Genomic DNA, 17,375 nt, shown 5'->3' with positions numbered 1-17,375 from the left:
GGTCCTCCATCTGGCAATACATATAGGTCCATTTTTGGTGTTTCCTTGCCGTTATATATAACGTTCACCCTTATTTTTCCTTTGGGGTAGACTTTTTGCCCCGTGTACATCTTCAAGACAATCTTTGTATCTCTCAAGGGTATATGTGAGAATAGCCGCTTGTAGTCCCTTCGGTTTATGACTGTTAGGGCTGATCCTGTGTCCAATTCCATTTTCACTTGGACTCCTGCTATCTTGCGCGTGACCCAGATAGTTTGGTGATCCTCCGTTTTGATCACATTATGTAGTCTCAGACAACCCAGCTCCTTGTTTCCGGAGTCTGTATCACTTTTCTGTTCATCTGAACTGCTCTCCGTCACCTTATGTACCTTCTTGTGCTTCTCCTGTGGAGATTTCTTGCTGCTGGTTTTCTTTCCCGACCTGCAGACTCTTGCTATGTGTCCTACTTTTCCACACTGTCTGCACACTTTGTCCTTGAACCAGCAATCATTATGGTCGTGTGTTGTTCTGCCGCAGCGATAGCACTTCACTGTTCCGTATGACATTTCATTTGTGCCATATTCTTGCAGTCTCCGTTGTATCTCTGCCGCGCCCCGTGCTGCTGCTTCGTGTGATACTGCAATGCTGAAAGCCTTGTCCAGCGTAAGTTCCTTTTCTGATAGAAGCCGTTTCTGGGTTCCTTCACTTTGAAGCCCACACACAAACTTGTCCCTTAAAGTATCTGCTAGTCCCGTTCCAAACTGGCAGTGTTTCGATAGCTTGCACAGTTCCGTTAAATACTCAGCATTACTTTCATCTTTATGCTGGTTCCTTTTGTGAAACTTAAATCTTTCTGCTATCAGCAGCGGTGTGGGGTTTAAGTGGTCCTGTAGGATTGACACTATGTTTTCAAAATCCTTTTCTACTGGCTTCTCTGGGGTTACTAGGTTTCGTAGTAAGCCATACATTTTTGCACCCATTGAATTCAACAATACCAGCGCTTCCTTGTCATCTGGCACTTCATTCGCGTTGCAGTATACTTCTATGCGTTCAACATATGTCGTCCAATCTTCGACTTCATTGTCGAACGCTGTGATACTGCCACTCTTCGGCATTTTTGGGTGTGGTTAGACTGGCTTAAAATGGCGTCTCCCGCGCTTTCCTCTCTTCCCCGCTGCGGCTTAAAATGGCATGAATGGACCCGCATAATCTAAGTGCAATCTTCTCCATGGTTTATCCGGCCACTCCCAGGGGTGGAGAAGAGCCGCTGCTGGTGCCTTCCGGTGTTCCTGACAAGTGCTGCATGTCTTGACTAGATTTTCTATCTCCTCATCTAGCTTTGGCCACCACAAGTAACTCCTAGCCAAGGCTTTCATATGCGAGACCCCAGGATGACACTGATGTAGTTGCTCTAGTATAGACTGTCGTGCTGGCTGTGGAATAATCACTCGTGCTCCCCACAACACGCAACCATCCTGCACACTCAGCTCTGTTTTCCTGACACTGTAGGGTGTGAAGTCAGCCCCTTCCGGAAGCTGTGGCCATCCCCTCACCACATATTCTCGAACTCTAGACAGTACTGGATCTTTACCTGTCCATGTTCATACTTGCTCTGCAGTCACAAGTGCCGTGTCAGTGTCCTCCAACATCAACACTCTGTCCTCTGGAGCTGCACGGATAGGTGTGCCTGGCAGTGGAAGACGGCTCAAGGCATCTGCGTTCCCATTGTACTTGCCCGCCTTGTAGACGATGACGTACTCATATGCCCTCAACGTCACGGCCCACCCCTGGATCCGGGGTGACACCATCTGTGGAACTGCTTTCATTTAATTGAAAAGAGAGAAAAGAGGTTTATGATCGGTGCATATGGTGAACTTCCTGCCATATATGTACTTGTGGAACCTCTGTAACCCAAACATTACTGCTACCCCCTCTTTGTCTAACTGGGAATAGTTTTTTCCGCTGGTGTTCGAGTTTGGGACATAAACCCTATTGGTCTTTCAGTTCCATCTTCCATGCAGTGTGAAAGAACTGCCCCCACCCCGTAAGGTGAAGCGTCACAAGAGAGAATGATGTCTTTCTCTGCATTGTAGTGAACCAGCACACCCGACGTCAGCATCAGTTTCTTGGACTGTTCAAATGAAACCCCCTGCTCCTCTCCCCACTGCCACTGTGTCTCCTTGCACAGTAGTTTGTGAAGAGGTGCTAACACAGTTGACAAGTTTGGTAAAAACCTGTTATAATAGTTCAGCAGTCCCAGGTAAGCTTTTAACTCAGCCACATTTGTAGGAGCAGGGGCATCCTGCAGTGCTTGTACCTTCTCCTTGAGTGGATGGAGCCCGGTGGCGTCCACTCTGTGTCCCAGGAACACTGCCTCATTCCCCAGGAAAGTGCACTTACTCCTCTTGAGCCGGAACCCTGCCCTCTCCAATCTCTGTAGTACCTCTCTCAGCGTGCTCAGATGCTCCTGGTCGGTTTTTCTGTCACCAGAATGTCATCCAGATAGATGGAAACATGTGGAATCCCTTGCAGTACACCTTCGATTGTCCTCTGGAAGATAGCTGGACTAGATGAGACACCAAACGGTAAGCGGTTATATGTAAACAAGCCCTTGTGTGTATTTATGGTGACATACTTCTTTGATTCATCATCCAGTGTAATCTGCAAGTAGGCATGACTCATATCCAACTTTGTGAATTTCTTTCCTCCAGCCAGGTTTGCAAAGAGATCCTCTGTTTTGGGAATAGGATACTGCTCTAGTTTGGACACCCAATTGACTGTCAATTTATAGTCTCCACAGAGTCTTACTGAATTGTCCAGTTTTAAAACAGGTACTATGGGAGCTGCCCATTCCGAACATTTCACTGGCTCCAGTATGTTCTCTCTCAATAGACGGTCAAGCTCAGCCTCAACCTTTGGCTTCATGGCATAAGGCACAGGTCGTTGTTTAAAAAACCTTGGCGGTGCCTCCTTGTCTACATAAATCTTAGAAGTCACACAACACCAGGTTATAGTCCAACAGCTTTATTTGAAATCACAAGCTTTCGGAGCGCTGCTCCTTCTTCAGGTGAAGTGGAGAAATGCATAAAGACACAGCTTATATAGTCAGAGAATCATGTCAGATGTTTACAGGTAACCTTTCCAACTGCCATTTATCACACCTCGGCAGAGAGATAATCACAGCAGTGACTTCTTACATTTGTCCACCCCAGTCCAACTCCGGCATCTCCACACCATACATAAATCTTAGCTGGGGGGCCATTAAATGTGCCAAGTTCCTCCTTGAACACATTCTCATGTTCACTCAACACTTCTTGCAAAGTCAACTGTTTGCCCGCATCTATTTGATGTACTGCTCCCCAGTCTAATTTAAGTTCTTTTATCGAGCCCCGACCTAACAGGTTTGGTCCAGTACCCGATACTATAACTACAGGTAGCTGTTCCACTGTGTCCCTGTGTTGCACAGTTACCTTAGCTGTACCTAATGTTGCTACTCATTCACCTGTATATGTTTTAAGATGCAGGGAGCAAGGCTTTAACTCTGGAACTTTTGCACGGTTCCACAATTTTGAGTACTCTGCCTTGTTCATTATGGTTACGCCGCACCCTGTATCCACTTCAAAGTTCACCTTAGAGTCTTTTACTGTCAGTTGCAATGTGATAGGAGACACTGTTGGAATGTTCTCTAACATGCCATACATTATGAACATGTCCTCTTCTTCCTCAGCTTCCCCGCTGATGTGGTGTGCTCCATGTTTTTTCACTTCTCTCCCTTGGTTTTGCTGTCCTCCCCCTTTTGGTTTGGATTCCTCCACAGGTGATTTCACCTTGCAAGCTCGTTTTATGTGTCCTTGTTTCCCACACTTGTAGCACTTTTCCTCCAGAAACCAGCATTCACTCGCCAGGTGATTGCCCTTGCATCAATAACATGCCTTCACATGCTAACGTTGTGGTTTCTGACACATGTTCAACTTGTGCACAACAACCTGACCTGCAACTTGCATAGCATTAGCCCTGTCTGAACCCTGTATTTCTTTTACATCTCAGTTCGCTGTCTCTATGGCTTGAGCAAGTTCCAATGCTTTTTCATAAGTAAGCCCAGTCTCGGATAATAATCTGCGCTGCATTCGGCCGTCCATTATTCTGCAAACTAGCCTATCTCTCAGCATTTCCTTCAGGTTGTTCCCATAATTGCAATCTTGTGCCAATTTACGCAACACCGCTACATAGTCCATTACACTCTCTTCCTCTTTCCTGTTCCTTGAATTAAACTTGAACCACTGTACAATCTCACTAGGCTTAGGGTTGAAATGTTCTTTTAGCACGGCCACTAATTCAACAAATGATTTGTCTCCAGGCTTTTCAGGACTGAGCAGATTCCTTGTCAAACTGTAGGTTTGGCTTCCCACTGAACTAAGCAGAATGGCTTTCCTTTTTCCGGCATCATTTATTTCATTTGCTTCGAAAAAATAACCGAACACTTCACAGTATTCCTCCCAAGTTTGTGCTTGAATATCAAAAGTGGAGACCGTTCCTACCGTGGCAGCCATGCTCTCTTCCAACTGGTAGCTAACTGCAGCTCGTGATTTTGTTGTTTAAACGTCCTGGCAGACTTCTCTTATTCAGGGTCCTGTTTTACCTCATCGCCAAATGTGATAAATCCATGTAGGGAGACAAGGAACTCGAAGAGGCGAGGTATGAGGATTAATACGAGTGCTTTATTGAACGACTGCGAGACAACCAGGCAGGCCTGCTTCCAGGCATTGCACCTTTGCTGACCTTAGCAGGAAGCTAACCCCTGGCCTTAACAGGAAGCAACCTTAGCAGCAGCATTGGCTACAGCACCACCTGGTGGATAACCTTAATCATAACATCCCAGATTACTATATCCCAAGAAACAGAGACAGAGAAACCGAGACAGAGAAACAGACAGAGAAACAGACAGAGAAACAGACAGAGCAACATATACAGAGAAACAGAGACAGAGCAACAGACAGAGAAACAGAGAGAGAGAAACAGAGAGAGAGAAACAGAGAGAGAGAAACAGAGGCAGAGAAACAGAGAGAGAGAAACAGAGAGAGAGAAACAGAGAGAGAGAAACAGAGGCAGAGAAACAGAGACAGAGAAACAGACAGAGAAACAGACAGAGCAACAGATACAGAGAAACAGAGACAGAGAAAGAGAGAGAGAAACAGAGACAGAGAAACAGAGACAGAGAAACAGAGGCAGAGAAACAGAGACAGAGAAACAGACAGAGAAACAGACAGAGAAACAGACAGAGAAACAGACAGAGCAACATATACAGAGAAACAGAGACAGAGCAACAGACAGAGAAACAGAGAGAGAGAAACAGAGAGAGAGAAACAGAGAGAGAGAAACAGAGAGAGAGAGACAGAGAGAGAGAAACAGAGGCAGAGAAACAGAGACAGAGAAACAGACAGAGAAACAGACAGAGCAACAGATACAGAGAAACAGAGACAGAGAAAGAGAGAGAGAAACAGAGACAGAGAAACAGAGAGAGAGAAACAGAGAGAGAAACAGACAGAGAAACAGAGGCAGAGAAACGGAGACAGAAACAGAGACAGAGAAACAGATAGAGAAACAGAGACAGAGAAAAAGATAGAGAAACAGAGACAGAGAAACAGAGGCAGAGAAACAGAGACAGAGAAACAGAGACAGAGAAAGAGAAACAGAGACAGAGAGACAGAGACAGAGAAACAGAGACAGAGAGACAGAGAAACAGAGACAGGGAAACAGAGACAGAGAAACAGAGGCAGAGAAACAGAGACAGAGAAACAGAGAGAGAAACAAAGACAGAGAAACAGAGACAGAGAAACAGAGACAGAGAAACAGAGACAGAGAAACAGAGAGAGAAACAAAGACAGAGAAACAGAGACAGAGAAACAGAGACAGAGAAACAGAGGCAGAGAAACAGAGGCAGAGAAACAGAGGCAGGGAAACAGAGACAGAGAAACAGAGACAGAGAAACAGAGACAGAGAAACAGAGACAGAGAAACAGACAGAGAAACAGAGACAGAGAAACAGAGGCAGAGAAACAGAGACAGAGAAACAGAGACAGAGAAACAGAGACAGAGAAACAGAGGCAGAGAAACAGAGACAGAGAAACAGAGACAGAGAAACAGAGAGAGAGAAACAGAGAGAGAAACAAAGACAGAGAAACAGAGACAGAGAAACAGAGACAGAGAAACAGAGGCAGAGAAACAGAGGCAGAGAAACAGAGGCAGGGAAACAGAGACAGAGAAACAGAGACAGAGAAACAGAGACAGAGAAACAGAGACAGAGAAACAGACAGAGAAACAGAGACAGAGAAACAGAGGCAGAGAAACAGAGACAGAGAAACAGAGACAGAGAAACAGAGACAGAGAAACAGAGGCAGAGAAACAGAGACAGAGAAACAGAGACAGAGAAACAGAGACAGAGAAACAGACAGAGAAACAGAGACACAGAGACAGAGAAACAGAGACAGAAAAACAGAGACAGAGAAACAGACAGAGAAACAGAGACAGAGAAACAGAGGCAGAGAAACAGAGACAGAGAAACAGAGACAGAGAAACAGACAGAGAAACAGAGACAGAGAAACAGAGGCAGAGAAACAGACAGAGAAACAGAGACAGAGAAACAGAGGCAGGGAAACAGAGGCAGAGAAACAGAGGCAGAGAAATAGACAGAGAAACAGACAGAGAAACAGAGGCAGAGAAACAGACAGAGAAACAGAGGCAGAGAAAAAGAGACAGAGAAACAGAGGCAGAGAAACAGAGAGAAACAGAGAGAGAAACAGAGACAGAGAACCAGAGACAAAGAAACAGACAGAGATATAGGCAGAGAAACAGAGATAGAGAAACAGGCAGAGATACTGACAGAGAAACAGAGACAGAGGGGGTGATTTTAACTCAGGAGTCGGGTAGGAGGCAGGACTACAACTTTCGGGGTTGTAGCCCCGCCTCCATCGAGATGCGGCCAATCCACGCAATTTTAACTTGATTGACCTTGTTGAGCCCGCCCAGTGGGCTCAGCAGGCCAATTAAGGGCCACCCGGCAACAGGTGACGTCATAGACTGAAACTTCATCTGTCAAGACGTCTTGACAGATGAAATATCAGCGTTTCACAGCTGTTTGAAGCTATCAAACACTGACAGTCTTACTTCTAACCTGAGTCCTTCTACACAGACTCAGTTAGAAATCTCTCCGGCACAGAAAGCTGCAGGCTGTCACTTTTGACAGATCGCAGCCATTCTGCTTTCTGTGCCGATTAGATGAGGGACTCCTGAAGCCTAAAGGAAGGAAGGGTGAAAAGGTAAGAAAAGGTATGTTAAACTTATTTAATCACTTTAGACACACCAAACACACTTACTTTTGCACTCCTGCACACATCACTCACCTCAACACTGACATCTCGACTCCTCCAAGTCCTTCAACCCAACGGCCCGACTCCTCTAACTTGGTGTGGTTTGGAGCCTTCGGGAAACTCACACTTCAACGTTTAAAATAGGGATTAGGCTAAAAACTGCCTGTTAACTACGTGTTAACAGGCAGTTATCACAGAAATCACAGAAATCACAGAAACCCCACAGTGCAGATAGAGGCCATTTCGGCCCATCGAGCCTGCACCGACACATATCCCACCCGATCCCCGTAACCCCTACACCAACACATATCCCACCCTATCCCCGTAACCCCACGTATTTAATCCCCCTAACACTAAGGTCAATTTATCATAGCCAATCAACCTAACCCGCACATCTTTGGACTGTGAGAGGAAACCGGAGCACCCGGAGGAAACCCACGCAAACACGGGGAGAATGTGCAAACTCCACACAGACAGTCACCTGAGGCCGGATTCGAACCCGGGTCCCTGGTGCTGTGAGGCAACAGTGCTAACCACTATGCCACCATGCTGCCTAATTGGCACTAATCCCTTCCCGCGTCGGGTAGGCGGGTCCCAGTGTGGGGCGGGTGCCCGCCTCCTTTGAAACTGACATGGAGTTCGGGACCCCTGATTTCGGGATTTTAAGCCCCCGCACACCTCCAAGCCCGCCTCCACGGCTCAGTTAAAATCGACCCCAGAGAAACAGAGACAGTGGCCCCGATTTTCGGCTTGCGTGGGAAATGGTCGGGTTTCCCCGAATGTGGGGTTTCTGACACACATAAAAAAGTGTCAGCCAGCTCCATGCAATTTTCCCTCAAGTGGCCAATTAATTCCCAGCATGTGGGAAGCCTTGCTAATTGTCCAATTCGTGTCAGAAAGCCCCACAGTATGATGTCATCATTCGTGGTGCTTTCAAAGTGTCCTGCAAGCTTCTCCACCTCTGCAGGCTTCTCAACCACTCTTGCACAATGGCAGAGGAGCCTGCAGCAGCTGTGGCCAGTGCCAGACCCCGAGCTGCCTTCAAATTCGACGAGGCTTCTCTGCAGGCATTATTGGATGGGGTTAGGGCCCACAGGGAGGTCCTCTTCCCTAGGTCAGGGAGGAAGAGGCCTCCCACTGAGACCAATGCTGCATGGATGCAGGTGTCAGCAGATGCCAACTCGCTGGGAGTCACCAGAAGAACCTTGGCATTACATCTCTAACTCCTTCCTTTACTCCCACACAGTACCATCCAGAGCCCCCGTCCTCACTGTGGAGGAGGAAGAGGCTGTGCAGCCAGTCTCCTCAGAGGAAGCTCCAACCTCTGAGGGCACAGCGTCAGCAGAAGTAAGCGCACCCAGGACCAGCGCAGGCACTCACACCTCGGGGGGACCTTCGGAACATAGAGTACTGTTGTCACCTGGTGTTTCACAGTTCACAAGTGAGCCTCAGCAGATTCTGGAGACAGGGACAGCAGTGGAGAGTCCTCGACGGAGGGCACAGGACTCTGCCAGCTCAGCTCAGCTGTGCTGCATGTCGACCCTCTGCCTCTGGGTCCATCCGCAAGAGAAGAGGTGATGGATCTCCATGACAGATGCAGGAGTCTCTGGCAGGTTTTGTCTCCAGGGTCGCTGCGAGTGTGGAGTGAATGGAGGAGTCCATAGCGACCATGAGCAGAGCCTTTGTGGAGTCATTGGCACATGAATGCATCACCATGGAAAGGTTGGCAACCTCCATGGAGGAGATAACTCGCCAGGGTACGGAAAACATGGTGAGTGCTCATAAGAGAATGACATCTCTTGAGGAGCATTGGCCATCTGTTGAACAGAGAAACCAGATCTTCATGGAAGTCCTTCTGAGTAGGACTGCCAGTGCAGAAACGGGTCCCCATGGCCCCCTAAAGCGCAGCAGGGTGCTCTCAAGCCACTTCCAAGCGCTGGCCCCTTCTGGCCTGTGCAACTTCAGGTGAGTGAGCAGCAGCCTGGTGCTCCTGTTGCTGATCCTGCTGTTCCTGGTTCTGCTGCTGCCGCCTCTGCTGCTGGAGATCCTCTAATGGCAAGAAGGGAAGGAAAAAAAGGCGTCCCATACTTCTCGTAGATGCCTCTGCTGAGGAAGTGCTGAGTGAGGGTGGCGAGAGGGGCTTCCCAGGAGATCGCATTAGAGAAGTGTGTGAGCCTCCAACCTTCCACAGCTGTGTCTAAGCCTTGAAGAAGTAGCCCCAAACCTGCAACAACAAGGTCCTTCAACATACAAGTGCTGTCCCTTTAAATCGCAGCTTCTCTGATTGACCTGCAGCTGACAGCAAGCAAGCCGGCAAGCTTCACGCCAGGTCTCAGCAACGGGGTTCCCCGCAGGCGGGTTTGATGTGGGGAAAGCCCTCGAGTCAGTACAAAGAAGGTTCACTCGGTTAATCCCGGGGATGAGGGGGTGGTCATATGAGGAGAGGTTGAGTAGATTGGGACTCTACTCATTGGAGTTCAGAAGAATGAGAGGCGATCTTATTGAAACATATAAGATTGTGAAGGGGCTTGATCGGGTGGATGCGGTGAGGATGTTCCCAATGATGGGTGAAACTAGAACTAGGGGGCATAATCTTAAAATAAGGGGCTGCTCTTTCAAAACTGAGATGAGGAGAAACTTCTTCACTCAGAGGGTGGTAGGTTTGTGGAATTTGCTGCCCCAGAAAGCTGTGGAAGCTACATCATTAAATAAATTTAAAACAGAAATAGATAGTTTCCCAGAAGTAAAGGGAATTAAGGGTTACGGGGAGCGGGCAGGAAATTAGACATGAGTCTAGGTTCAGAATGGTCATGGCCCTGTGGGTAGTGGAGTGGGCCCAGGGGCCGTGTAGCCTGGTTCTGCTCCTACTGTGTTCTAATTCTGTGTTAGATTTCAGGAGATGGTTTTATTCCTGTTCCTGGCTGGGATGGAGATCGCCTTTACAGAAGGTAAGTACTGTAGAAAATATAGGGACAGAGTGATCTCCTGGAAGAATTTCGATCGCCTTGATGGGTCGGAGAGGAATTTCCCAGATTTTTTTCTCCCAAATTGGCCATTGGGTCTTTCTCTGGTTTTTCGCCTCTCCCAGGAGATCACATGGGTTCGGGTGGATGCAGAGTGATAGAACATTTGAGGTTAGGATCAGATCAGCCATGATCTTATTGAATGGTGGAGCAGGCTCGAGGGGCCGATTGGCCTACTCCTGCTACTATTTCTTATGTTCTTATGTTCTTATAAGTTGCAACGGCCCTGGAAAAACTACCTCAACAAGCTGATAATTGCTTATTAGTGCTCCGAAGACAAGTCCCGCCAGCGGCGGCCGGGACTGAAGCGGGTCGCGGAGAAACGGCGGTCCGAAAGTCGGACGGGGCGGGGAATCAGGCGGTGGGGTCCCGACCCGCTTCTTCGCCAATTTTCGGCCCCGGCTGCATGAAAAGCTGCCCGACAGCAGCCAGAAAATTGACCCCAGAGAAACAGAGGCAGAGAAACAGAGGCAGAGAAACAGAGAAACAGAGACACACTCCCTCCCCTGTGTAAGGCTCGCAAAATTACACAATTTCCCCCAAAGTAAGAAAAGAAGAGATATTGGACTGTTTGAAGGAAATATTGGGCCAAAGGGATTTAAAAATCAAAACCCCAGGAAGATTTGGCTGGTTTAAAAGGCATGTTCAGACCTGCGAAAAACTGTGACAAAAGAGAGGTGGGATGGGCCCCCAAAACAGACAGTTTGAGTATTGGGCTGTCTGGGAATGTTCTGGGCCACCCCAACCTTTACATAGAGACAACAGAACCTGCTTCCGCCAAAACTCACAGAGCCACAAGTACATGAATAAAACAGTACATGCCCACAGCAAAACAAAAGAAAGAACATGGCCCAGCAGGAAACAACAATCAAAGAGCAGTTCAAAACCAATCAGAGAGAGTTCCAAAACGTTTTACATTTTTAAACTGGTTTCAAGGCAATCCCGAAACCAGTTAAAGGCCAATTAAGAATAGATGGACCATCCCCGAAGCTTGTTAAGAATAGATGGGCCATCCCCAAAGCTCGTTAAAGTTTTAAAGCATATTAAAAATAACGAGCCCGCCAAACTCAACAAAAGAACCAGAGATTTGGCGGTTAGTATAATTGAGGCCTGCTTGTCCAATGAATGAGTTCGAGTGAGATCAGAGCACGAGTTCAGTACAGGAGAGAAAGTCGGAGAATCGGAGACTTGAAGGAAAAGAAAGTCGCGGCAACCAAAGGCTTCAAGAAACCAACAACTACCAATATTACCACCAACCAGGTAATACTGGGCCACCGCGACTAACAAGAAACCAACAACCGAAAATTCAAAAATCAAAGACTTGTTTCCACTCTACAGGCTAGTCCGACTTACCCCTGGGTAAGATTTTGACACAAAAGACCCTAAAACTTAGCTTAACCAAAGAAAATTGGGTACTTACCCGATACATCCAACTACGCAGCTAACCGCATCAGCGGACAAACCCAAACTGAAGACCCAACGCAGGTGCAGTTTTCTACCACGTCCAGGGTATGGCAGGCCTCAACCTCCACAACTAAGGAGAACCCCGAAATCGCAAACCTCTACAATCTGTCAAGAAAGTTGTTTGGTGAGCATTTCCTGGTCCTCTGGATTTCAACCTAGTTAGGATAGTGTGGTTGGGAGGGTAAGGGATTTTGTCTATTGTAATTCTCCCTCGCATATTCCGAGTGTTCCCCACCCTTTTAGATTATAAGTTTTATTGCATTGTATATTTTTCCTGTCTCAAAATAAAGATCTCAATTCTTTTGACCAACCCAGGTGTCTGTTGCAAATTTATTACAACCCCCAAATAAGTCCAAAGTCTAGAACAAAAAGGGAGTGGGAGCGATTCGAACCGCTCAAAGGAGTCAGAAGTGAAGCTGACAAACAACCCACACACCTCCCCTTACAACCCCTCTCCCCGTCTCCTCCACCCTCACCTTAAACCCCTCTCCCCGTCTCCTCCACCCTCACCTTAAACCCCTCTCCCCATCTCCCCCACACTCACCTTAAACCCCTCTCCCCGTCTCCCTCACACTCACCTTAAACCCCTCTCCCCGTCTCCACCCTCACCTTAAACCCTTGGGTTCGATGTCGCTGATGGCCACGGCACCCACCACCTGGCGCCCGATTACTCTCAACACTTGCTCCTCTAGGTCTGTAAGCTGTTGGATGTCTGCTTCACCCCTGTCTGTTCATTCCTGCTCCCTCCTATTGTGGGCCAGCTTGGCTTGCAAGAGAAAGGAAAGTGTGTGAGTGAGTGTGCAGCTATGTGTTTGGGAGATGTGCCTACCATAGTTAAATAGCTGTGATTGTAGGCAAGATGTGGATGTGAGTTGGAGTAGGTGGAGATGCTTGATGGGTGAGTGGTGAGGGGGTGGTGGTTTGTGCAGTGTGTACAGACTGAGGTTCAGATGCTGGTATGTCGGATTTGTTGAAGCATGTACTCACCCTGACCACACGAGTGAGGCCGTTGAAATTTTTACGGCACTGTGTGAGGGTCCTGAGGACCACACTGCTGGCCGAGATGTCCTGCGCCACTTCCCTCCACTTTGCCCTGAAGACCTGAGGCAATGGCCTCCTGCCAGTGGCCAAGAACAGCACTGCCCTCCTTTTTTCGACTGCCGCGACTAATGCCGCCAATGCTTGGTCACTGAAAAGGCGAGCTGTCTCCCTGGGACTGGGACCAGCCATGGGGATAAAAGGTGTCGCTGTTGAGTTGCTTGGAGGTCGCTTCAGAGCCAGCAATGTTGAGAATGAGGTTGTGCTGAATGATTGGTTCCTTCCAGTTCTTAAAGGGGAGGTTCAATGTGAATGATGAGCTCCAATTGGACTGCACCTGAAATTGGTTATCGCTCTGCGGGTAGCACCCCGCTCTAGGTGATTAGTGCTTGATTTAGTGTTCCAGGTCATTCTTGAAGCACTAACAATCAATTTAGCGGGAGGTCAGAAGGGTTAGCACCTGGCTTTAATCCTCTAATTTGTTTAATTTAGCGCCCCAATCGGGGTGATACCGAATTCCTAACCCCTTGACTGATACTCAGCATTGCACATGGTTTAACCACTACCAATTTGCAGACCCTCTTGGGCATCTTGCATTCTGGGTCACTTCTGCCATTTCCACTTGTTCAGTAATATAATATGTAAATCATAATCAGTTTTGAGAAATAATCTGTTTTCAACAATAGTTATGTTTTAATAGCTTATTCTAAACTACATTCTAGATTGAAAGATAATGTTGCATGAATTGGCAGAACATAAGACAAAACAGATTCCAAATAACCATGATGCATAACCTTTTGATTTTTAAAAATCTGTTTCTTAAAAGGTTTAATATTTTTCTTTGAACACCATGTGTAGCTTATATCATCAAGAGACCTGACATAGTGAAGTCTGAAGGTTAACAATTTAACAAAGTATAGATACAGATGAGTGACGTCATCAGCCCACCTCAGCTGGTCCAACATAGCATAATTAGGTTCAATATTTAAAAAATTGAAAGCGAGAGGGAGCGATCGAAGGTCAAAGCACTGGACTGAAAAGGAAAGTTTCAACAAAATAAGGCAAATAACCCAGATAAATTGGAAAGAAAAACTAACGAGTAGGGCAGCGGACAAACAATGGGAAAAGTTCAAGCCAGAGGTACAAACCGGACATATTCCCACAAGCGTTAAAGGGAGTGCAGCAAATGCTGGAGTTCCTTGGATGAGTAGAGAAGTTCATATGAGACTTAAAAGTAAACAGGCACATGACAATTCTAGGGCTAATAATACAAGCAGAGTATAGAGGAGAAGCAAAAAAAGATTAGAAAGGCTTAGATAGGGTATGAAGAATGACTGATAGGTAACAAAGGAAATAATAAAGATTTAAAAGACACACATAGAAAGTCTAAGAATAGTTTTTTAAAAAGCCTATAGCAAACATAAAAGGAGATTGTGTGATAGATTAAGGAACGGTAAAGATAAAAAATGAGTACACGGCCTCAGTTTCACAGAAGAGTGTGATAATGGCAATGAAAGGGTAAAAGAGGAAGAGGTAGGACAATTAGATAGGATAACTGTAGATAAGGAAGGAGTGCTGAAAAAGTTGCTAGAACTCAAAGTTGAAAAAGGCACCAAGCTCTGATTATACGCATTCTACTGAGGGAAATTAGAAAGGAAATAACAGAGGCTCTGACTACAATCCTTCACATTTCCTTGGAAATGAAAGTTGTACCAGAGGACTGTTAATGTAGCACCTCTGTTCAAAAAGGAAGTAAGGGATAAATCAAGTTTCAATAGATGAGTCAGCCAAATATCAGTAGTGGGTAAGCTTCTAGAAGCCATAACATGCGATAAAGATATGGATTAATAAAGATCAGCTAACAAAGTATAATTGTATCCAATGAATTTAATATAATTCTTTGGGGAAGTGATAGAATGCATTGGCAAAGGTAATGCAGTGAATGTTGTGTCCATTGATTTTCAAAAAGCATTTGATAAGCTGCCACATAGGAGACTTGTTGATAAAATTAAGGTGCATGGTATTAAAGGGAATGTCATAGCATGGATAGGGAGTTGATTAAAGGACAGAAACTGAAAGTGGTAGTTAATGGATGTTTTCAGATCAGAGAGAGGTAAACAGTGATGCCCTTTAGGGATCGATATTAGGGTGTTGCTGTTTTAGATATATATATATAATTATATGAAGTGCTGAAGACTTGTGCTCCAGAACTAGCCGCACCTCTAGCCAAGCTGTTCCAGTACAGCTACAACACTGGCATCTACCCAACAAAGTAGAAAATTACCTGTGTATGTCCTGTCCACCAAAAGCAGGACAAATCCAATCCAGCCAATTACCACCCCATCAGTCTATTCTCAATCATCAGCAAAGTGATGGAAGGTGTCATCGGCAGTGCTATCAAGTGGCATTTACTCACCAATAACCTGCTCACTGATGCCCAGTTTGGGATCCGCCAGGACTACTCGGTTCCAGACCTCATTACAGCCTTGGTCCAAACATGGACAAAAGTGCTGAATTCCAGAGTTGAGGTTAGTGTAACTGCCCTTGACATCAAGGCAGCATTTGATCAAGGGTGGCATCAAGGAGCCTGATACGCTTATCAATTACTCCATAAAAGACGATGAATCAGGAAGGTGATGAAAAGGCTTTTATTAACTAGAGAACAGAGCATGCCTCTCGTGGGTGGCTGGTTCCAAGAAGGAAGTGAGTCGGCGAAACCCCCACCTTTATACCTGGTCATGTGGGCGGAGTCAGCTGAGGCATGCCTTGGTACACAGCGCCACCCAGAGGTAACAATATACAATAACAGTGGTTTACCACAGAGCCCTAGTAAAACTGAAGTCAATGGGAATCAGGGGAAATACTCTCCACTGGCTGGAGCCATACCTAGCACAAAGGAAGATGGTTGTGGTGGTTGAAAGCCAATCATCTCAGCCGCAGGATATCACTGCAAGAGTTCCTCAGGGCAGTGTCCTAAGCCCAACCATCTTTAGCTGCTTCATTAATGACCTTCCCTCTATAATAAGGTCGGAAGTGGGAATGTTGCTGATGATTGTGCAGTGTTCAGTTCCATTTGCAACTCCTCAAGTACTGCTCCTGAAGTAGCCCGTGCCTGCATGCAGCAAGACCTGGACAGCATTTAGGTTTGGGCTGATGTGTGGTGTGAATGTTACTTGCCACTTAAGTGTCAGGCAATGACTATCTCCAACAAGAGAGAATGGCCCCTTGACATTCAATGGTATTACCATCGCTGAATCACCCATCAACATCCCAGGGGTCACCATTGACCAGAAACTTAACTGGACCAGTTACATAAATACTGTGGCAACAAGAGCAGGCCAGAGGCTCAGTATTCTGTGGTGAGTGTCTCAGCTCCTGACTCCCCAAAGCCTTTCCACCATCTACAAGGCACAAGTCAGGAGTGTAATGGAATACTCTCCACTTGCCTAGATGAGTGCAGCTCCAACAACACTCAAGAAGCTTGACACCATCCAGGACAAAGCAGCCCGCTTGATTGACACCCCACCCACCACCTTAAACATTCACTCCCTCCAACACCACCACACCGTGGCTGCAGTGTGTACCATCTACAAGATGCACTGCAGCAACTCGCCAAGTCTTCTTTGGCAGCACCTCCCAAACCTGCGACCTCTACCACCTAGAAGGACAAGGGCAGCAGACGCATGGGAACACCACCACTTCCACGTTCTCCTCCAAATCAGGCATCATCCTGACTTGGAAATATATCGCAGTTCCTTCACTGGGTCAAGATCTTGGAACTCCCGACCTAACAGCACTGTGGGAGTACCTTCACCACACGGACGGCAGCAGTTCAAGAAGACGGCTCACCACCAGCTTCTCGGGGGCAACTAGGGATGGGCAATCAGTGACGCCCATATTCTGTGAATTAATTTAAAAAAAGAATGGGGACACAGTAACAGACAAACACAAAAATAGAAAGTGTGCTTAATTGTAAAGAGGACTGTAAGTGCCTTCAAAAAGAAATAGATTTATTAGTAAATTGGATAGCTAGATATCAGATGAATGAGTCTAAGGTTTTTGCTTCCCCTACCCTAACCCAGTCTTTATATGAAGAAGCTCTTCCTGAAGTCTGTCTTAAACTTTCATTTCACCACTTTTAATCTATCTCATTAAAACTTATAAAATTCTAACAGGACTAGACAGACTAGATGCAGGAAGGATGTTCCCGATGGCGGGGTAGTCCAGAACCAGGGGTCACAGTCTAAGGATAAGGGGTAAGCCATTTAGGACAGAGATGAGGAGGAATTTCTTCACCCAGAGAGTGGTGAACCTGTGGAATTATCTACCACAGGAGGCAGTTGAGGCCAATTCATTAAATATATTCAAGAAGGAGCTGGATATATTTCTTAAGGCTAAAGGGATCAAGGGATATGGGGAGAAAGCAGGGACAGGGTACTGAATTTGGATGATCAGCCATGATCTCATTGAATGGCGGAGCAGGCTCGAGGGGCCGAATGACCTAC

At 46.5% G+C, this 17,375-nt stretch overlaps 1 protein-coding gene across 1 annotated transcript in view; it reads right to left on the bottom strand.

Moving 5' to 3' along the window:
- LOC147123544 (uncharacterized) overlaps positions 1-17,375 on the bottom strand; it is a 78,944-nt gene that overhangs the window by 42,966 nt on the left and 18,603 nt on the right. Inside the window, exons 3-4 of the mRNA XM_085966351.1 lie at positions 5,863-6,889; positions 4,935-5,586 (exon numbers count right to left, since the gene is read on the bottom strand). Of these exons, the coding sequence (XP_085822477.1) occupies positions 4,935-5,586; positions 5,863-6,889 (1,679 nt within the window). The remainder of the gene's footprint in view (positions 1-4,934; positions 5,587-5,862; positions 6,890-17,375) is intronic.

Source organism: Somniosus microcephalus, chromosome 2 (assembly GCF_052327205.1).
Source record: "Somniosus microcephalus isolate GS21.2 chromosome 2, FLI_Smic_1.0, whole genome shotgun sequence".
NCBI lineage: Eukaryota > Metazoa > Chordata > Chondrichthyes > Squaliformes > Somniosidae > Somniosus > Somniosus microcephalus.
The sequence above is the reverse complement of the archived record's forward strand: the minus strand, read 5'-3'. Positions and strand labels throughout refer to the sequence as shown.